Raw genomic sequence first — 17,985 nt, forward strand, 5'->3', positions numbered from 1 at the left:
TCTTGTTATCGTTCATTAAAAACTAAAATCCAGACCCAGGCTGTTAGAGTGTTGCAGGATGCACCGGGACAGAGGTCTCCACAGAGCGTCCCTTGGCCCGGTCAGCAATCTCTGGATGAACTGGAGGCGGAAGGCAGCGCCCCTGCTGCCCAGATGGACCAGGCCCTGCCCCCCCCCCTCCTTAGGAAGGAAAAGGACACTCTGTGGGATCCAGTGCATCCTGCCCCAAAAGAAATCTATTAAAACCCGTTGTACCTCTGCCAGGAGAGAAGGTGGAGGATCGACACAGGCCAGCCGGTGCCACAGGGTAGATGAGACCAGGTTGCTATTAGTGTCCGGCCTCTATACGACATCTTGGGCAACAGCCACTTCCATTTTATCCATCGACCTTTAACCTTCTGAAGGACATTGTCCCAATTTTTACCAATGTGGGTCTCATGTCCCAGGAAGACTCTGAGGTATTTGAGTCCTCCTTTCTTCCACACCAGACCTCCAGGCAGCCTGAGCCGATCCCCCAGCTTCTCTCCAACCATCAGAGCCTCGCTCTTCCCCCAGTTCACCTTTGCAGAAGAGATAAAACCAAAGTTATTTACAGTGTCAGATAAAATATCGATGTCTTTTTGTGTATTTACGAGGACGATGAGATCATCTGCATACACAGATAATTTAAAAGATACACTGCACTGGGGGAAACACACACCTTTTAAAACCTTCCTCAGCTCATGGAGCAGAGGCTCGATGGCCAGAGAGTACAACATACCAGAGAGAGAGCAGCCCTGCCTCACCCCCCTCTGGATGTTAAAGGGAGCACTCAGCCCGCCATTTATTTTCAGAACACTCACAATGTCTGTATAGAAAACCCGGATCATGGCTATAAAGCCCGGGTTGAACCCAGAAGCAGCCAGAGTCTGCCATGAGTACTGGTGCTCAACCCGGTCAAAGGCCTTTTCCTGGTCTATGGAAATAAGACCAGTCTCTATTGCCAATGAACTGGAGAGGTCCAAAACATCTGGAATCAAAGTGTCACTTATGAGCCTGAGTTTCATTGTGACGTGTTGAAGATAAGATGATAATAATAGTTATTAATTCATTTCATGATATACAGTCCCGACACTAGATGTCGCTGTTGAAGTTCCTTCTCGTCCTCTCGTCCTCATGTCGACGTGGAGCTGATGTCTGTATTTCCTGAAACAGGAAACCTCGACATACAGTTTTTCAAGAGACGTCAGATTCACGTCAGTGAACTTCCTGTTTAAGAAGACGGAACAGTTCCACCTTCACACTGTGTGTGTTTGTCCTTTCTCTTCGTTTCAAAATAAAAAAGGGAAATAACTTCTTCGACTCATCAACGTTTTTTTTTTGGATGCTTTGATTGAAGATCTTTAACTGAATGTTGTCACATGACCGTTCACGTACACTGGTCATGTGATGTAAACAGGAAGCAGATTGTCTCCTTTGCAGGTGGTTGCTTAGTAACAGAAAATACTATAATATATATAATAAAGTAAGAGCAGTTTCTGATCAGTCGCCATCGATAGTATTTTATTCTTCTTTAAAAGTTTAAAGTTGATTTTTGCTGCTGAGTGAAAGTTGTGATTTTAAATGGTCTTTTTACAAATCTAGAGTCGATCATGTGTTAAACCTCCGAAAAATATTTAACATTTGTTATATTTCTATTTATTATATTGTGATTAGCGATGTTGTTTTTTTACGCAGCTCTACTTTCAGCCTCCACATTGTTCAGTTATTCTTTTTGTCTCATATGAATCAGATTTTCTGAAATCGTAGTTTTTGATGTAACTTTGACCTAAGATGCAGATTTAAGTCCTGACGTTCCATGAAGCTGTGATCGAGTTTAGAAATGATCCTGGATGTTTTATGGTTGGATTCTTCTCTTCTGAAGTTTCCTCTTTGTCTTTCTTTGTTTCAGTTTTGAAGTTATCATTAGATTTTATCTTTTTAATTCTTAATTCCTGATGTCTCATGTCTCCATTTTAAGAAACCGTGTAAATGTTATTTCATTTTCATCTTTACTTGACACATTGACTCAAATGTCCCTGGTTTCGATTCACCAGAGTTTTCTGGATTCTCACGTCGGATCAACAAACTGAAGGAGTGGATTTGTGGGTTTTAGTGTCAAAGCCCCACAAGCAGAACGACAGGAGTCAGTTCAGACCTGAGCCAAAGTTCCTCCTCTTCCACTGGAGCTTGACTGAGGAGGGAAACCAGGCGATTTACACAAATCTGCTCCAAACGGTTAAATGGAGAGATTAGTCCCCCCCCCCCCCCCACGCTCCAGTTCCTCCTCAATGGATCTGCTCTCCCAATCCGCTGAGTTTCCTACATACGCCTCATTTCAAAGCCTGAGGTGGTGTCTCCCTCCTTGAATCATGACAGGAGAGTGTGGACACTGAGCGGCTGCAGCAGAAACACTTTAATGCTTTGATGACACGTTTGGTTTTGAAGCAGAAAACTGCCGAGCTGAAGCAAACATGGTCCTGACTGACAGGCGTCCCTCGTAAGACTGACAGGCGTCCCTCGTTAGACTGACAGGCGTCCCTCGTAAGACTGACAGGCGTCCCTCGTTAGACTGACAGGCGTCCCTCGTAAGACTGACAGGCGTCCCTCGTTAGACTGACAGGCGTCCCTCGTTAGACTGACAGGCGTCCCTCGTTAGACTGACAGGCGTCCCTCGTAAGACTGACAGGCGTCCCTCGTTAGACTGACAGGCGTCCCTCGTTAGACTGACAGGCGTCCCTCGTAAGACTGACAGGCGTCCCTCGTTAGACTGACAGGCGTCCCTCGTAAGACTGACAGGCGTCCCTCGTAAGACTGACAGGCGTCCCTCGTTAGACTGACAGGCGTCCCTCGTTAGACTGACAGGCGTCCCTCGTTAGACTGACAGGCGTCCCTCGTAAGACTGACAGGCGTCCCTCGTTAGACTGACAGGCGTCCCTCGTTAGACTGACAGGCGTCCTCTGTAAGACTGACAGGCGTCCCTCGTTAGACTGACAGGCGTCCCTCGTTAGACTGACAGGCGTCCCTCGTAAGACTGACAGGCGTCCCTCGTTAGACTGACAGGCGTCCCTCGTACGACTGACAGGCGTCCCTCGTAAGAACTGACAGGCGTCCCTCGTTAGACTGACAGGCGTCCCTCGTTAGACTGACAGGCGTCCCTCGTAGACTGACAGGCGTCCCTCGTAAGACTGACAGGCGTCCCTCGTTTAGACTGACAGGCGTCCCTCGTTAGACTGACAGGCGTCCCTCGTAAGACTGACAGGCGTCCCTCGTTAGACTGACAGGGCGTCCCTCGTAAGACTGACAGGCGTCCCTCGTTAGACTGACAGGCGTCCCTCGTTAGACTGACAGGCGTCCCTCGTTAGGACTGACAGGCGTCCCTCGTAAGACTGACAGGCGTCCCTCGTAAGACTGACAGGCGTCCCTCGGTAAGACTGACAGGCGTCCCTCGTTAGACTGACAGGCGTCCCTCGTAGACCTGACAGGCGTCCCTCGTTAGACTGACAGGCGTCCCTCGTAAGACTGACAGGCGTCCCTCGTAAGACTGACAGGCGTCCCTCGTAAGACTGACAGGCGTTCCCTCGTAAGACTGACAGGCGTCCCCTCGTTAGAACTGACAGGCGTCCCTCGTTAGACTGACAGGCGTCCCTCGTAAGGACTGACAGGCGTCCCTCGTAAGACTGGACAGGCGTCCCTCGTTAGACTGACAGGCGTCCCTCGTTAGACTGACAGGCGTCCCTCGTAAGACTGACAGGCGTCCCTCGTAAGACTGACAGGCGTCCCTCGTAAGACTGACAGGCGTCCCTCGTTAGACTGACAGGCTGTCCCTCGTAAGACTGACAGGCGTCCCTCGTTAGACTGACAGGCGTCCCTCGTAAGACTGACAGGCGTCCCTCGTTAGACTGACAGGCGTCCCTCGTAAGACTGACAGGCGTCCCTCGTAAGACTGACAGGCGTCCCTCGTTAGACTGACAGGCGTCCCTCGTTAGACTGACAGGCGTCCCTCGTAAGACTGACAGGTGTCCCTCTTCAGGGGACGGTGCCTTGATCCCTGCCTTTAAAGCTCAGTGTCAGGAGGATGTGAGGGAATCAAATGTGTTGACTTAAAAATGGGAGAAGGAGCAGAAAAACGTGGAGGGAAATAAAAAATCTCTGCAGGGAAACAAAATGATCAGTGACGAGTGGTGTCATTTATTCCCACACATCAACCTGACAGGTGACGCAGCATCTCAGAGCAACTTCATGTTTTTCACAGAAAAACTGAAAAAAACAACAGAACACAAAGAAATGCACCGTACAGTGTTGATTGTCTCCACCAATCAGAGCAGTTTTAGTCCGTGTACATTTAATTACAGACTCATGTGAGCGTCACTGTGACCTTTGACCTCTGAAATCTAATCAGTTCATCTTGATACAAACTGAACATTTGAAACAAATTTAAAGAGATTAGACATGACCCTGTTAGACATGACCTCGTGAAGATGTTATGGTAGATGCTCTGTATTTATATAAATGCTCTGTATTTATATGAATGCTCTGTATTTATATAAATGCTCTGTATTTATATAAATTGTTCTGTATTTATATAAATGCTCTGTATTTATATGAATGCTCTGTATTTATATAAATGTTCTGTATTTATATAAATGTTCTGTATTTATATGAATGTTCTGTATTTATATAAATGTTCTGTATTTATATAAATGCTCTGTTATTTATATAAAGTTCTGTATTTATATAAATGTTCTGTATTTATATGAATGTTCTGTATTATATGAATGTTCTGTATATATATAAATGTTCTGTATTTATATAATGTTCTGTATATATATAAATGTTCTGTATTTATATGAATGTTCTGTATTTATATGAATGTTCTGTATTTATATGAATGTTCTGTATTTATATGAATGTTCTGTATATATATAAATGTTCTGTATTTATATGAATGTTCTGTATTTATATGAATGTTCTGTATTTATATGAATGTTCTGTATATATATAAATGTTCTGTATTTATATGAATGTTCTGTATTTATATGAATGTTCTGTATTTATATGAATGTTCTGTATTTATATGAATGTTCTGTATTTATATAAATGCTCTGTATTTATATAAATGCTCTGTATTTATATAAATGCTCTGTATTTACTCTGATGTTCTGTATTTATATAAATGTTCTGTATCTATATAAATGCTCTGTATCTATAAAGATCTTTTCTAGTCTTGATGACACTCGAAGCTCTTTACATTCTGTATGAATGTGTGTTGTGAGTGACAGAGGATCTTTAGCAGCACTTTTCTCTATCAGGGGCCATTCAGGTCCAGAATCTTGCCCGAGGACACTTCGGCAGATGGGGACAGACTGGGTTCGAACCACAGACTTTCTGGTTGGAGGACAGCCGCCAATGTATTTTATATTGTCTTTATTACTGTTCATATATAAGTTTGGGTGATTTACGGAACTGATGCTATTTTTTATTCATGTCGACTGTTCCAGAATCGAACCAGCGACACAATCTTCTGACAAAAGTTCACAACTTTTCAAAATAAAATCAGTTCAGCTCCATATAAAGTGACGAACAGGAAGTGATTGTGTGAATGTTGTTGTCATGACGGAGATCAGCTCCTGTGTCTCAGTCTGATGAAATACAAATATCAGATTATAAAATGATCTTGACTACAATTTTACAAACATTCTGAACCCAGAGGACACGAGGACTCAAGCGTGAACTGTGGACTGAGATATTTGTGTTCTTCCCGTTTCACGTCCGTCACGTGTTAGAAACCTCGTCAACACGCCCACTCGCTCACTGCTCACTCCAGAACATGTCAGGAACATGTCAGGAACATGTCAGGAACATGTCTGTGGTTCAGTTCAGTGAAAACAGCTGTAGTGACATCATCAATGACATCATAGACTTTTCTCAGTTTTAATCTCATGAAGCAGGTTTGATCATTTGTGTAAAACCAAAATCAGTTGATGTAGTTTGAAGTTTCTGTTTAAACTTTAACATCTAACGTGTGTTTGTAATCTTTAATCGTTTATCCTACAGGATGTTCAGCAGCTGCTCGGTCTTTAGTGTCGTGGGGATCATGTCGCTGGACGCTCTGAACTGTCAGTGATAGATGAGATCAGAGTATCTGACTCTCTGATCCTCAAACTGCTCAGACCTTCTCTAACCAGCGTCCGCCAGCGTCCAGGTCACATTTCAAAGACAGATGGCGTCCACTGGGGGAAAGAGACATTTAGCTCAGTGTGATGTAAACACAGGTATAGAGACACGCTGCTAACTCGGTGTGTTGTTTAGAGCAGCAGGGTTTTCTGTTCAGACGCACAGGACATGAAACATGGAGCGAGTCTGTGGCTGAGAACCAGAAGCAACACGTGGCTTTGATCACTGATCAAACACTTAACTCTTAACTTCTCTTTGTTGGTTATTGACAGGTGGCAGCAAACGTCATTACGACCATCTCCAGAAGGGGGCAGCCCCACACAATCGAACAAAGAAGCTTCTTCATTGGTTTTCCAACGTTAAACTCTCTGTCCTGAACTTTATTTCAGACTCTGTTGTTACTTCCTGTTTTACTTTGAAGTCACTAACCTAGTGTGTCTATTGGTTGTTTTATTTCCTGTATTGGCCACCTTGTGTATTTGAAGTGTCTGTAGATGGCGGTAATGGGCCTTGATGTTGCTTGTCACCTGCCAATTAACCGAAATAATAATAAGAAGAAGATGGCTCCTTGAAATGAAGCCAAAACATCTGGATCGCCCCCTGGTGGCTGGCTTCAGTGTAGGTCATGACACCGCCTGAACCTTTCATCCGGAAGTTTTCTTTTAATTCAGATCAGATTGTTCAGTTTCACAAATTACACAAGAGAATTAGAAATCACATTTTGTTTGGATCCTCGTCATGTTCTATTTGCTGTAAAGTCATAAAAACTAAACCTTCGTTTACGTCCTGTTATATAAAAACAATCTTTGCACCAAACCTAATATATTGATATCATTTTTATATATACTGGATCACTACCAGTCTGTATTTAATTATAATCTTTATTTGCATTTGTTTTTGTGGTTGTGCTGATTTGTTGATAAATAAAGTTTATTTCGTTATAAAAGTTTCAAATATTTCACAACAACTGGATTTAGGATGACGAGGGAGAATATCACCTGAAGGGGGCAGTGGTGTGACACTGTGGAGGTGAGCGGCGCCACAGCTCCAGAGAAGAAGAAGAAGAAGAAGCAGAAGAAGAAGAAGAAGAAGAACCAGGAAAACAAGAAGAAAAGATGGCGGGACGTTTAAAAACTGCTCCGACAAGTGGATGAACCTTCACACTGTTATATGAACGTGTTCCGGGATCGAACCTTCACACTGACGTGTTGTCGCTGAAGCTCCGGGACCATGAACCCTCGGCTCGGGCTGACAGGCCTCCCGCTCAGGCAGAGGTCGAGCCGGCTGAGGCGGAGCTGCAGAGCCGCTCAGAGAGCAGCGGATCCCGGGTCAGATCCCACACGCACTCCCGGTGAGAACACGTCAACACACCTGCTGCACGGTCCTGACCTCTGACCTCACTGGACCCAGGTCAAATCTGTCTGTTTCCTCTCGTCCAGATCTCAAGACGCCGACCAGAAGCTGCAGGTCCGGAGGATCCGCTGTTTTCAGCGGAGAGTCTCCTCACAACGACTCCGACCTCCAGCAGGACATCATCTGGGACGCCACGTCTCCATCTCCCAGCAGACTCAGTAAAACTGTCTTCATGTCACTTGTAGAAATAATCCTTCCTGATGTTCCACCTCAACGTTCCTGTTGTTTATCTGCAGGTAAAAGAGGAAGAAGACATCCTGGAGGTGTGAACATCTCAGACATCGTCAGCAGGATCGCTCCAGAGGTCAGAAACACAACAAACCCCAAACATTCAAATCCATCAGACCGAGTCTGCTCATGTCCTCCTCGTGTTGTCTCTTGTGTCTGTGAAGCGCGGCAGACCAGAGGTCACAGAGCCCACGCTGCAGCAGTGGATCGGAGACAGCGCCATCATCCCCTGCACTCCGGAGGTTCAAGTCCCCAAACACAAGAAGAAGTCCCCAAGGTGGGTTCAGCACCAACACAGCTCATCACTCACTCACTCACACTAAAGTCCAAACATGTTCATGATGTGTTCCTCACGTGTTCCGCACATGTTCCTGACACGTTCCTCACGTGTTCCTGACGTGTTCCTCACATGTTCCTGATGTATTCCTCACATGTTCCTCAAATGTTCCTCACATGTTCCCCACATGTTCCCGACGTGTTCCTGACATATTCCTAACTACACAACATGTTTTACACAGTTCATGTGTGGAAACGGTTTTTGATTAAAAGACCAGTTATTGTTTTATTCTTCCGCAGGTCAAACGGCGTGGACGAGCTGCTGAAGTTGGCCAAACAGTTTGACTTCAACATGTTCCGTCAGGACGAAGAAGAAGTGGAAGACCTGCACCAGCAGAGTCTGGAGCTCCTGTCTGAGGACATCTTGGATTTTGAGAACGACGACCAGGAGGATTTTAAACCTTTGCTTCACAGAAGCTGTGAACCGGCCGGGACGGACGCACACGTTCTCCTGGACCAACACACGGAGAACCATTTGGATTTTCTATTTGATGGACCCACCCAACACGTGAGTGCCAGTTTAAGTCAGGTGTCGTCTGCTCAGACGTCACAAGTTAAACCTGCTCACGTTTTATCTTCCAAAGAGGCTTCTGGGAAATCTGCAGCTGTTTCCACCACGAACAGTCACGGAGGGGCAGCGCGCGATGAGTTCGAGGACGACTGGGAAAACGACGACTTGTTAATTGATTCACTGGTTTTGGAGATGACACAAAATCCACAGAAGTTCACTGCTCCGATGCACAGCTCGACACAGAAACCAACCAGCGACACAATGTACCAGACGGCGGTGGAAAAAGAAAACGTGAGACAAAGAACAACGTTCAAACTGGAATCTAATCCTAACTTCTCTGTGAGGAGGATCCAGACGTGGACAAACTCCAAACCAGCAGACGCCGACACTCGGAGCAGGTTTTCCTGTTTTTCAGCTCAGTCTCAGTTTCTCGGACAAACGTCAAACTCAGAACCGCAGAAGTCCTGGTTTGATCAGAGGACGAGTGGTTTCAGCTCGTCTGCCTCGAACGCAGATCCGAGTTTCCCAAAGAAACCTGTCGTACTTTCTTCCCTCGTGGAGCCCGTGGTCGTCTCTGACGTCCTGGATGAGGACCTGGACGCCTTCTTCTTATCGGACCCGGTTTGGGACGATCCGGCTGACGACGACCTGCTGTGTGAAATGTGCGAGGACCTGGAGAACCAGATCCAGAGCTCGGACAACATGTCCGCCAAACAGACTCCTCTTATCCGCCAGACGTCAAACAGGAGAGCAGCGCTGCAACCGTCCAACAGAACCTGGGACAACAGGAGCCCCCAGCTAGCCAATCAGCAGCCACTTCTCCAGAAACAAACGGGTCGCACGCTGGCTGCCGTCTCTTCCTCTAACGTCACTGCAGGCGTTCAGGTGAACGTGGTGAAGGATTCGTTCAGATGCACTTCAGGATCCAGCAACCTCAGCACAGCGGCGAGCAGCCGGGTTCAGTCAGCTGCTGCGGCGCCGCTGCGTAACGCCAACAAAGAGCAGTTCACCTTCAAGAAGCCAAACAACCCAGTTTCCACTGAGACCGACGAAGGTGAGAGCCCAACAGAGCCGCTCTGAAAACTCACCGTGCAACAACACGTGCTTTTAGAAGGAGGATGTGTTGTGGGGGCGGAGCCTCGGCACTGTTTTACCTGCTTCCTGTTTCTCTTCCTCAGTTGTGGGTAAATGTTCGGCAGCAGAGATCGAGCTGAAGAAGCTGCGGGCGATGGAGAAAAGACGACAGCGACTGAAAGCCGCTCAGAACCTCGGAGCTCCGACGTGACATCACCGCTCCGACGTGACATCACCGCTGCGACGTGACATCACCGCTGCGACGTGACATCACCGCTCCGACGTGACATCACCGCTGCGACGTGACATCACAGCTCCGACGTGACATCACCGCTCCGACGTGACATCACCGCTCCGACGTGACATCACAGCTCCGACGTGACATCACCGCTCCGACGTGACATCACAGCTGCGACGTGACATCACCGCTGCGACGTGACATCACCGCTGCAGGTGTGACGTCACCCTCAGAATACAGATTTGTTCTGCTACAGATTCTGTAAAACTCTAATTTCATGATTCTTTTCTGTCTCATTTATTTTCGGAATCACAACATTTTGTTTAAAGGAAACTTTTACTTTTGTCTGTGTTAAGATTCACTTCAGATCATTTTCACTAGTGATCATTAATGATGGGGACATCATTGAACTGCATAGTTAGCTTAGCATTAAGCCGTTAGCCTCGCTCTGCCTGATAAAGTGTTATTGTGTCGTGTTGAATCCAGACACAAACTAAACCTGGTGGATTTAGGTTTAGTTAGCGACTTGAGCCGGAACATGTTTACACCAAACCTGAGATTCACACGGTGACGTCACCGTACCAGTTCTACGTTAAACCCACATGTTTGTTTCTGCAGAAAAGACAAACTCAGAAATGAAGGCTAAGCTAAGCTAAGCTAAGCTAATGAAACTGCCGACTGATCCTGAAGGAATCGACGAATCACACGATCGCCTCAGCACGTCTTAGTCTGAGGCCGCTGATGGTTTGGACTTTATTTAGTTTTACATTTACACTCGTGATGAAATCATTTTATCTTTAACTCTAAAACACTGACATGAAACAGTCAAGCATATTTTACAAGATTCATTTTAAATAAATAAAAGTTCCATGAATAAGGTTGAATGTGTCTCTTTGTTTTTTACACGTTTACACTGAGCGCTGCGCCTCGTCATTAACGTGGAGCAGATCTGATCAGTGTGTCCTCCGTCCTCAGTGTGTAACCAAACCCCCCCACATGTCCTCAGTGTGTAACCAAACCCCCCACATGTCCTCAGTGTGTAACCAAACCCCCCACATGTCCTCAGTGTGTAACCAAACCCCCCACACGTCCTCAGTGTGTAACCAAACCCCCCCACACACGTCCTCAGTGTGTAACCAAACCCCCCACATGTCCTCAGTGTGTAACCAAACCCCCCACATGTCCTCAGTGTGTAACCAAACCCCCCCCACATGTCCTCAGTGTGTAACCAAACCCCCCACACGTCCTCAGTGTGTAACCAAACCCCCCCACACGTCCACAGTGTGTAACCAAACCCCCCACACGTCCTCAGTGTGTAACCAAACCCCCCCCACACGTCCTCAGTGTGTAACCCAAACCCCCCACACGTCCTCAGTGTGTAACCAAACCCCCCCACATGTCCTCAGTGTGTAACCAAACCCCCCCACATGTCCTCAGTGTGTAACCAAACCCCCCACACGTCCTCAGTGTGTAACCAAACCCCCCACACGTCCTCAGTGTGTAACCAAACCCCCCCACACGTCCTCAGTGTGTAACCAAACCCCCCCACACGTCCTCAGTGTGTAACCAAACCCCGCCACACGTCCTCAGTGTGTAACCAAACCCCCCCACACGTCCTCAGTGTGTAACCAAACCCCCCCACACGTCCACAGTGTGTAACCAAACCCCCCACATGTCCTCAGTGTGTAACCAAACCCCCCCACATGTCCTCAGTGTGTAACCAAACCCCCCACACGTCCTCAGTGTGTAACCAAACCCCCCCACACGTCCTCAGTGTGTAACCAAACCCCCCCACACGTCCTCAGTGTGTAACCAAACCCCCCCCACGTCCTCAGTGTGTAACCAAACCCCCCCCCACACGTCCTCAGTGTGTAACCAAACCCCCCCACACGTCCTCAGTGTGTAACCAAACCCCCCCACACGTCCACAGTGTGTAACCAAACCCCCCACACGTCCCTCAGTGTGTAACCAAACCCCCACACGTCCTCAGTGTGTAACCAAAACCCCCCACACGTCCACAGTGTGTAACCAAACCCCCCCACACGTCCTCAGTGTGTAACCAAACCCCCCACACGTCCTCAGTGTGTAACCAAACCCCCCCACATGTCCTCAGTGTGTAACCAAACCCCCCCCACATGTCCTCAGTGTGTAACCAAACCCCCCCACATGTCCTCAGTGTGTAACCAAACCCCCCACATGTCCTCAGTGTGTAACCAAACCCCCCCCACATGTCCTCAGTGTGTAACCAAACCCCCCCACATGTCCTCAGTGTGTAACCAAACCCCCCACATGTCTCTCAGTGTGTAACCAAACCCCCCCACACGTCCTCAGTGTGTAACCAAACCCCCCCACACGTCCTCAGTGTGTAACCAAACCCCCACACGTCCTCAGTGTGTAACCAACCCCCCCCACATGTCCTCAGTGTGTAACCAAACCCCCCACATGTCCTCAGTGTGTACCAAACCCCCCACACGTCCTCAGTGTGTAACCAAACCCCCCCACATGTCCTCAGTGTGTAACCAAACCCCCCCACACGTCCTCAGTGTGTAACCAAACCCCCCCACATGTCCTCAGTGTGTAACCAAACCCCCCCACACGTCCTCAGTGTGTAACCAAAACCCCCCACATGTCCTCAGTGTGTAACCAAACCCCCCCCACACGTCCTCAGTGTGTAACCAAACCCCCCACACGTCCTCAGTGTGTAACCAAAACCCCCACACGTCCTCAGTGTGTAACCAAACCCCCCCACACGTCCTCAGTGTGTAACCAAACCCCCCACACGTCCTCAGTGTGTAACCAAACCCCCCCACACGTCCTCAGTGTGTAACCAAACCCCCCACATGTCCTCAGTGTTTTAACCAAACCCCCCCCACATGTCCTCAGTGTGTAACCAAACCCCCCCCCACATGTCCTCAGCTGTCTCCACATCACTTTTTATCAGGAACAAGAGGAACTTTAATGATAAAGGTAAAACAACTTCTTTAGTTTCTTCTGTTCTTTTCAGTGTCACACGTATTTACAGGTTTCATATTCATATAAACATATGAAGACAGATTCATTTCCTTTTATTTCCACAAATCAATAACACATTAATCAATAACATCAGCCTCACTTCAGCCAATCACAGGACAGTGTCAGGTGAGCTCAGATCCCTCCAGCCGCTGGCGGATCCCACACAGTTTCTGTCGACTGCGTTTACATCAAACAATCAAAATATCAACTATTCAACAGCTTTCAAACACGATGCATTTCTCTTTGGGTTCATGTTTCTGTTTAAGACCTTTTGATGAGACCAACTCCACTTTAAATCAAATTAAAGTGATTAAAAAGGTAAATTTCAGCAGCAATAATTTGCCTTTCGAAGACTTGAACTGATCAATTTTCATCATTTTATGGAAAAAACAATTAACTGAGAAAATGATTGTTAATCTTAGTAACAATTAAAATGTTCAACGATTCATGGCTGCAGATTGAAGACAAACTGATTTAGTTTGGTTTCATTTAATGGTTTCACAGCGACACCTGTTGGTGGGATCATTACATTACATGTTTAATGCTCCTGTGAAAAGAAACAAACTTTTATTTTTCAAGGCAGCAGAACAGACACTGACCTCATGACCACGTTTTCAGTTTGAACATGAAGCTAACGACAGACAGACAGACAGACGGATGGACAGATAGATGGACAGACAGACAGGTGGACAGTCAGACGGACAGACAGACAGACGGACGGACAGACAGACAGACAGACAGACAGGTGGACAGTCAGACAGACGGACGGATGGACAGATAGATGGACAGACAGACAGACAGACAGACGGATGGACAGATAGATGGACAGACAGACAGACAGACAGACGGATGGACAGATAGATGGACAGACAGACAGACAGACAGACGGATGGACAGACAGACAGGTAGACAGACAGACAGATGGACAGACAGATGGACAGACAGACGGATGGACAGACAGATGGACGGACGGACAGACAGACAGACAGACAGGTTGGACAGTCAGACAGACGGATAGTCAGACAGACAGACAGACAGAGAGAGAGACAGAGAGAGAGACAGGTAGACAGACAGACAGACGGACGGACAGACAGACAGACGGACAGACGGATAGTCAGACAGACAGAGAGAGAGACAGAGAGAGAGACAGGTAGACAGACAGACAGACAGATGGATATTCTTCTGAATACTTTTTCTTTGCACCTTGTTCCAAGTAAAGATTTCTCTAAAATATCACGTTCATAACAACAATACAAATATCAGAGTGAAGAAAGTAAATTGAATCAGAACAAGATGATAAAATTACAAAAACATCTGTTTGATGTTTAGTTATGAAAGAATATCGTTACTCCAATATCTAAAAGTATGATATACATTTCATATTATAATAAGTTGCTGTGGCCTTTGACCTCTGAAGTCTTATCAGTTCATCTTTACACAGAAGTAGATATTTTTGCTAAATTTGAAGAAATGTTTGATTTTCATATTCACAACAACGAGACACGAACAATCCTAAGTGCCTGCAGCCACTAGGTGTCGCCAGAGCAGGAGAGAAAAAAAGAATTAAAAAATGTATCAGCAGATTTTTGTTCTTCTCACCTCTGGTTTCTGTAAAAAGCTTCAGATTAAATTCAGGAACCTTCATGAACGACAGATTCTGGGGAAACGCCTGCTTTGCGTCAAAGAACCAATCGTCAGCTGACACAGTGACGTCATCAGTTCAGTGACTACTTCCTGTTGGGTGATTGGTGGAAAACGTTTCAGAAGGATCCTGGCGGGCGCAGGACGGTGATTCAAGCAGATCAGAAAAACGGTCAGACCTCCACCACCATCTTCTTGTGAATGTCCAGTCCCCCGACAACCTGGAGGAGACAGAGGGGCAACTTCCTGATTAATGACGGGCGCATCAGGCCACCGTGACCTTTGACCTCAAAGTTCATCTTTGAGTTCAACTGAACATCATGTTCACGAGAATAAGACGGACAACCTGAAAACATGATGCCTTCAACCACTGGGTGTCGCCAGTAAAACAAGTAAATTACATGTAAATATAATAAAACAAAGGATTGGATGCTGGTGTGGACTTTGGTTACCATAGTAACAGAAGCTGTCACTGCTCACCGTACAGAACTCCTCGAAGGATATTCTGCCGTCTGCGTCTTTGTCAGCGTTGACGATGGTTTTGTCGACGATCTGCTGGAGCTGCGTGTCCTTCAGGTTGTTTCCCACCATCATCTTGAGGACCTGGAAGAGCTCTCCGTTGGAAATGTAGCTGTCTTTGTCCATGTCGTAGATCCTGAAAGCGACTGAGGGTCAAAGACACAACATGGAGGAACGACGTCAGTCAAGCAGTCCGCACTTCTTTTAGCGCCAGGCTAGCAGCGAGCATTAGCACGATAACACTGACAGAAGCTCCTCCCACGGTTTACGTCACTGTTACAATTCTGCACAGTAAAAGTGTTTCAGGTCGCTGCTCTCTCCTGAACCAGGTCAATGATCTGAAGCGTCACTTCAGTACAGATGTTGAAAGGAGCTGTGATATTCGGGGTTAGAGTTAGTTGATGATACTCGGCTGTGTTAGTAACACACGTTTAATGATGACACGTGTATGAAGTTAACTTACAACGTAGCTTCTGCTCCTCTTCCCCTCTGACACTGAACTGGGAGACTCCTTCGATGAACTCTGACAAAATAAACAAATACATTAACTCAACTGAAGTAAAACTGGTGGAAAAAAACAAGATCTCATCAACATAAAGAAAATCAGACTTCACAGAAATGTAACATGTGCAGATAAAAAACATAACAGCATGAAAATCCATCATAAGGAGGCTTTTAATTTGAAAATAAATGATGGGAAAAACATCTTTTCAGAGCCGTAAATCAAATTCATGGAAAAACTACGAAAGAAAAAAGGTTGAACGTTGTGATGATTTGTGGTTCAGCAGAATCCCAAAGTACGATTCACTTCAATATGAGAAAAGTCTTTTATAATTGTAATGAGCGAGGGGGGGGGTGTTGTGAATCTTTGATTTTACTGCCGATGGACTGAACTCATTCTAAAAGATGTTTCTCAGCAATGACCTTCACCCTCGGCTCAGGAACAAACTTCAAATGCTCTGATGTACCTTCAAGGTCGACTTCCCCGTCTCCATCTGTGTCGAATATGTCGATGACTCTCTGAACCAGTGGATTTTGCTGCAGCTCAGGTAGAGACATGAACTTCTCCACACTCAGAGACCCCGAGTTATCAAGGTCCAGTTTCCTAAACCTCTTTCCCAACCTCCTCATCTCATCAGCTTCAACTGAAGTGAAACAAACACAGAACACGAGGAAACAATGAGCGAGGACAACATGTCGACCTGAGGTCAAACTCACACACACTCACCTGCGGTCCTGTTAATGGAGGCCATGACAGTGAACTGGTTCCAGTGATGTGAACCTGAGCTGCCTCCTCTAATCCATGTGAGTCATGTGACTCCACACTAATCACTGGAGCTCATGTTGTTTGGAACCTGCTGCTTCAGGGACTTAATCCAACCTGAAGATTGAATGTGTAAAAACACATTGATCCTGATTTACAAAACATGTGAGAACAGAAACAGCACACGACTACACGCTACATTATTATTATTGACGTGTTGGTTTCAGTGCTGACGCTGACTGCTGTCCTGGCACAGAATGACCACTAGGTGGACCAAGCCACAAAGGAACAACACACATGAAGTTACCGTGAACACGCCCAACACGTGACGTGAGTAAATACACTTTCCTTCCTGCTGATTCCACCTGTCTGACGTGTTTTTATCTGTGTCACATGTTGTGATGCAGCCTCACACTGACAGAGAAGTTTAGAATATAAAAGATATTCAACTGCCGTGTGTCCTGAGGCCTTGAGCTCATGTTTGAGATGAATAATAATAAAACTGTTTCTAAATAGACTGTATTTAGCTTTTTAAGGTCAACTCTGATATTTTTCATTTCATTACAAACAGTCAGGGAAACTCCTCCTTCCTCAAACCTGTTTCATTCCATCTTTGCTCAAACTCCGAAGCTACGACCGTCGACACGAGTTTCCCTCAAAGAGACAGTTCAACCATCTGGTGTTCGTCAGCAGCAGCTTCCACAAACACTGAGAACCGACGACCACAGTCACTGTTCAACAGGATCAACACATCGAACTGAGGGTCAGGAGAAGGAAGATTCTCTTTTTATTTTGTATTTCGACAATAAAGTTGAAATGTTGAGAATCAAGAGGAAATTTGAAGAAGACATTAAGTGTCAGCACATAGAAGCAGCTCTTCTTCACACGTGGTGTGGATGAACTGGTGGAATCGTTCTTCAGAACCAGTTTCAGTTCCTTTCGAACGCAGTGACTGTCGGGCAGATGAAGGGACGGACTCACCTGAACTCAGTCCGTCTTTCTTCCTGCAGGATGAACTCTGGGCTCTGCAGCGTCTCCTCCGTCCACACTTGTCCTCTACGTGATGAGTCACAGGATTATGGACATGATGCTTTCTGCTCAGATTGAGTCTGAGCATCGTTCACATACTGAAAGATTGGATTCACTTGTTTGATCTTTTCTATTAATTAGACATTTCCTCATTAAACATCCTTTTAATTCATTTCAATGTTTTACACCAAAACTCTTCTGTTTCATTTCCAAGACGTTTTCTAAATCTTTGTTAAACATGAATATCATGAACTGATTCATGAATGTAACACAGCACAGTTTGTAACCATGGACTGTGAATGGAGATGGACAGGATCGCCCCCTGGTGGCTGGCTGCAGTTCAGGTCATAAACGCTGCCTCCTCCATGCTGTCTGTCATTTTAGGTCGTTTTTAATCACACAGATATGTTCATGTTTCTGATAACTTTAATTTTGATGAGTTATTTGATGATATAGAAATGGGTTGTATTATGTTAGCGTTGCATCAAATGCTAAAGTTAGTGAGTTAAAAAAGCTAAAAGCTAA

The 17,985-nt window shown here is 46.0% G+C and overlaps 3 protein-coding genes across 4 annotated transcripts in view; 2 read left to right on the forward strand and 1 right to left on the reverse strand.

Annotated features, from left to right (window-relative positions):
* Positions 1–6,339: 6,339 nt before the first annotated feature.
* The window catches only part of aplf (aprataxin and PNKP like factor), a 60,784-nt gene continuing 49,138 nt past the window's right edge, over positions 6,340–17,985 (forward strand). For both annotated transcript variants that reach the window (XM_034589623.1, XM_034589613.1), the window contains exon 1: positions 6,340–6,346. The gene's annotated coding sequence lies outside the window, so the exon portion shown is untranslated. The remainder of the gene's footprint in view (positions 6,347–17,985) is intronic.
* Positions 7,198–10,417, forward strand: etaa1 (ETAA1 activator of ATR kinase). Its single transcript, XM_034590799.1, has 6 exons — positions 7,198–7,546; positions 7,635–7,766; positions 7,845–7,912; positions 8,001–8,113; positions 8,413–9,737; positions 9,862–10,417. The coding sequence occupies exons 1-6, from the start codon at positions 7,426–7,428 to the stop codon at positions 9,966–9,968; spliced, it is 1,866 nt and encodes a 621-aa protein (XP_034446690.1). The 5' UTR covers positions 7,198–7,425; the 3' UTR covers positions 9,969–10,417.
* ppp3r1b (protein phosphatase 3 (formerly 2B), regulatory s1ubunit B, alpha isoform, b) lies at positions 14,822–16,420 on the reverse strand. Its single transcript, XM_034590667.1, has 5 exons — positions 16,390–16,420; positions 16,136–16,306; positions 15,631–15,690; positions 15,129–15,313; positions 14,822–14,869 (listed from the first exon to the last, which is right to left on the reverse strand). The coding sequence occupies exons 1-5, from the start codon at positions 16,418–16,420 to the stop codon at positions 14,822–14,824; spliced, it is 495 nt and encodes a 164-aa protein (XP_034446558.1).

Source organism: Hippoglossus hippoglossus, chromosome 1 (assembly GCF_009819705.1).
Source record: "Hippoglossus hippoglossus isolate fHipHip1 chromosome 1, fHipHip1.pri, whole genome shotgun sequence".
Taxonomy (NCBI): Eukaryota; Metazoa; Chordata; class Actinopteri; order Pleuronectiformes; family Pleuronectidae; genus Hippoglossus; species Hippoglossus hippoglossus.

Bases quoted from the DNA above. Each gene is read 5' to 3' on its own strand.
- etaa1 (XM_034590799.1), top strand. From the start codon at position 7,426: ATGAACCCTCGGCTCGGGCTGACAGGCCTCCCGCTCAGGCAGAGGTCG. The intron at 7,547-7,634 runs GTGAGAACACGT...CCTCTCGTCCAG, and splicing joins AGATCCCACACGCACTCCCG to ATCTCAAGACGCCGACCAGA. The intron at 7,767-7,844 runs GTAAAACTGTCT...GTTTATCTGCAG, and splicing joins TCCATCTCCCAGCAGACTCA to GTAAAAGAGGAAGAAGACAT.
- ppp3r1b (XM_034590667.1), bottom strand. From the start codon at position 16,420: ATGGCCTCCATTAACAGGACCGCAGGTGAGT. The intron at 16,307-16,389 runs GTGTGTGAGTTT...CTTCAGTTGAAG, and splicing joins TAACAGGACCGCAGGTGAGT to CTGATGAGATGAGGAGGTTG. The intron at 14,870-15,128 runs GTGAGCAGTGAC...TGTCTCCTCCAG, and splicing joins CCTTCGAGGAGTTCTGTACG to GTTGTCGGGGGACTGGACAT.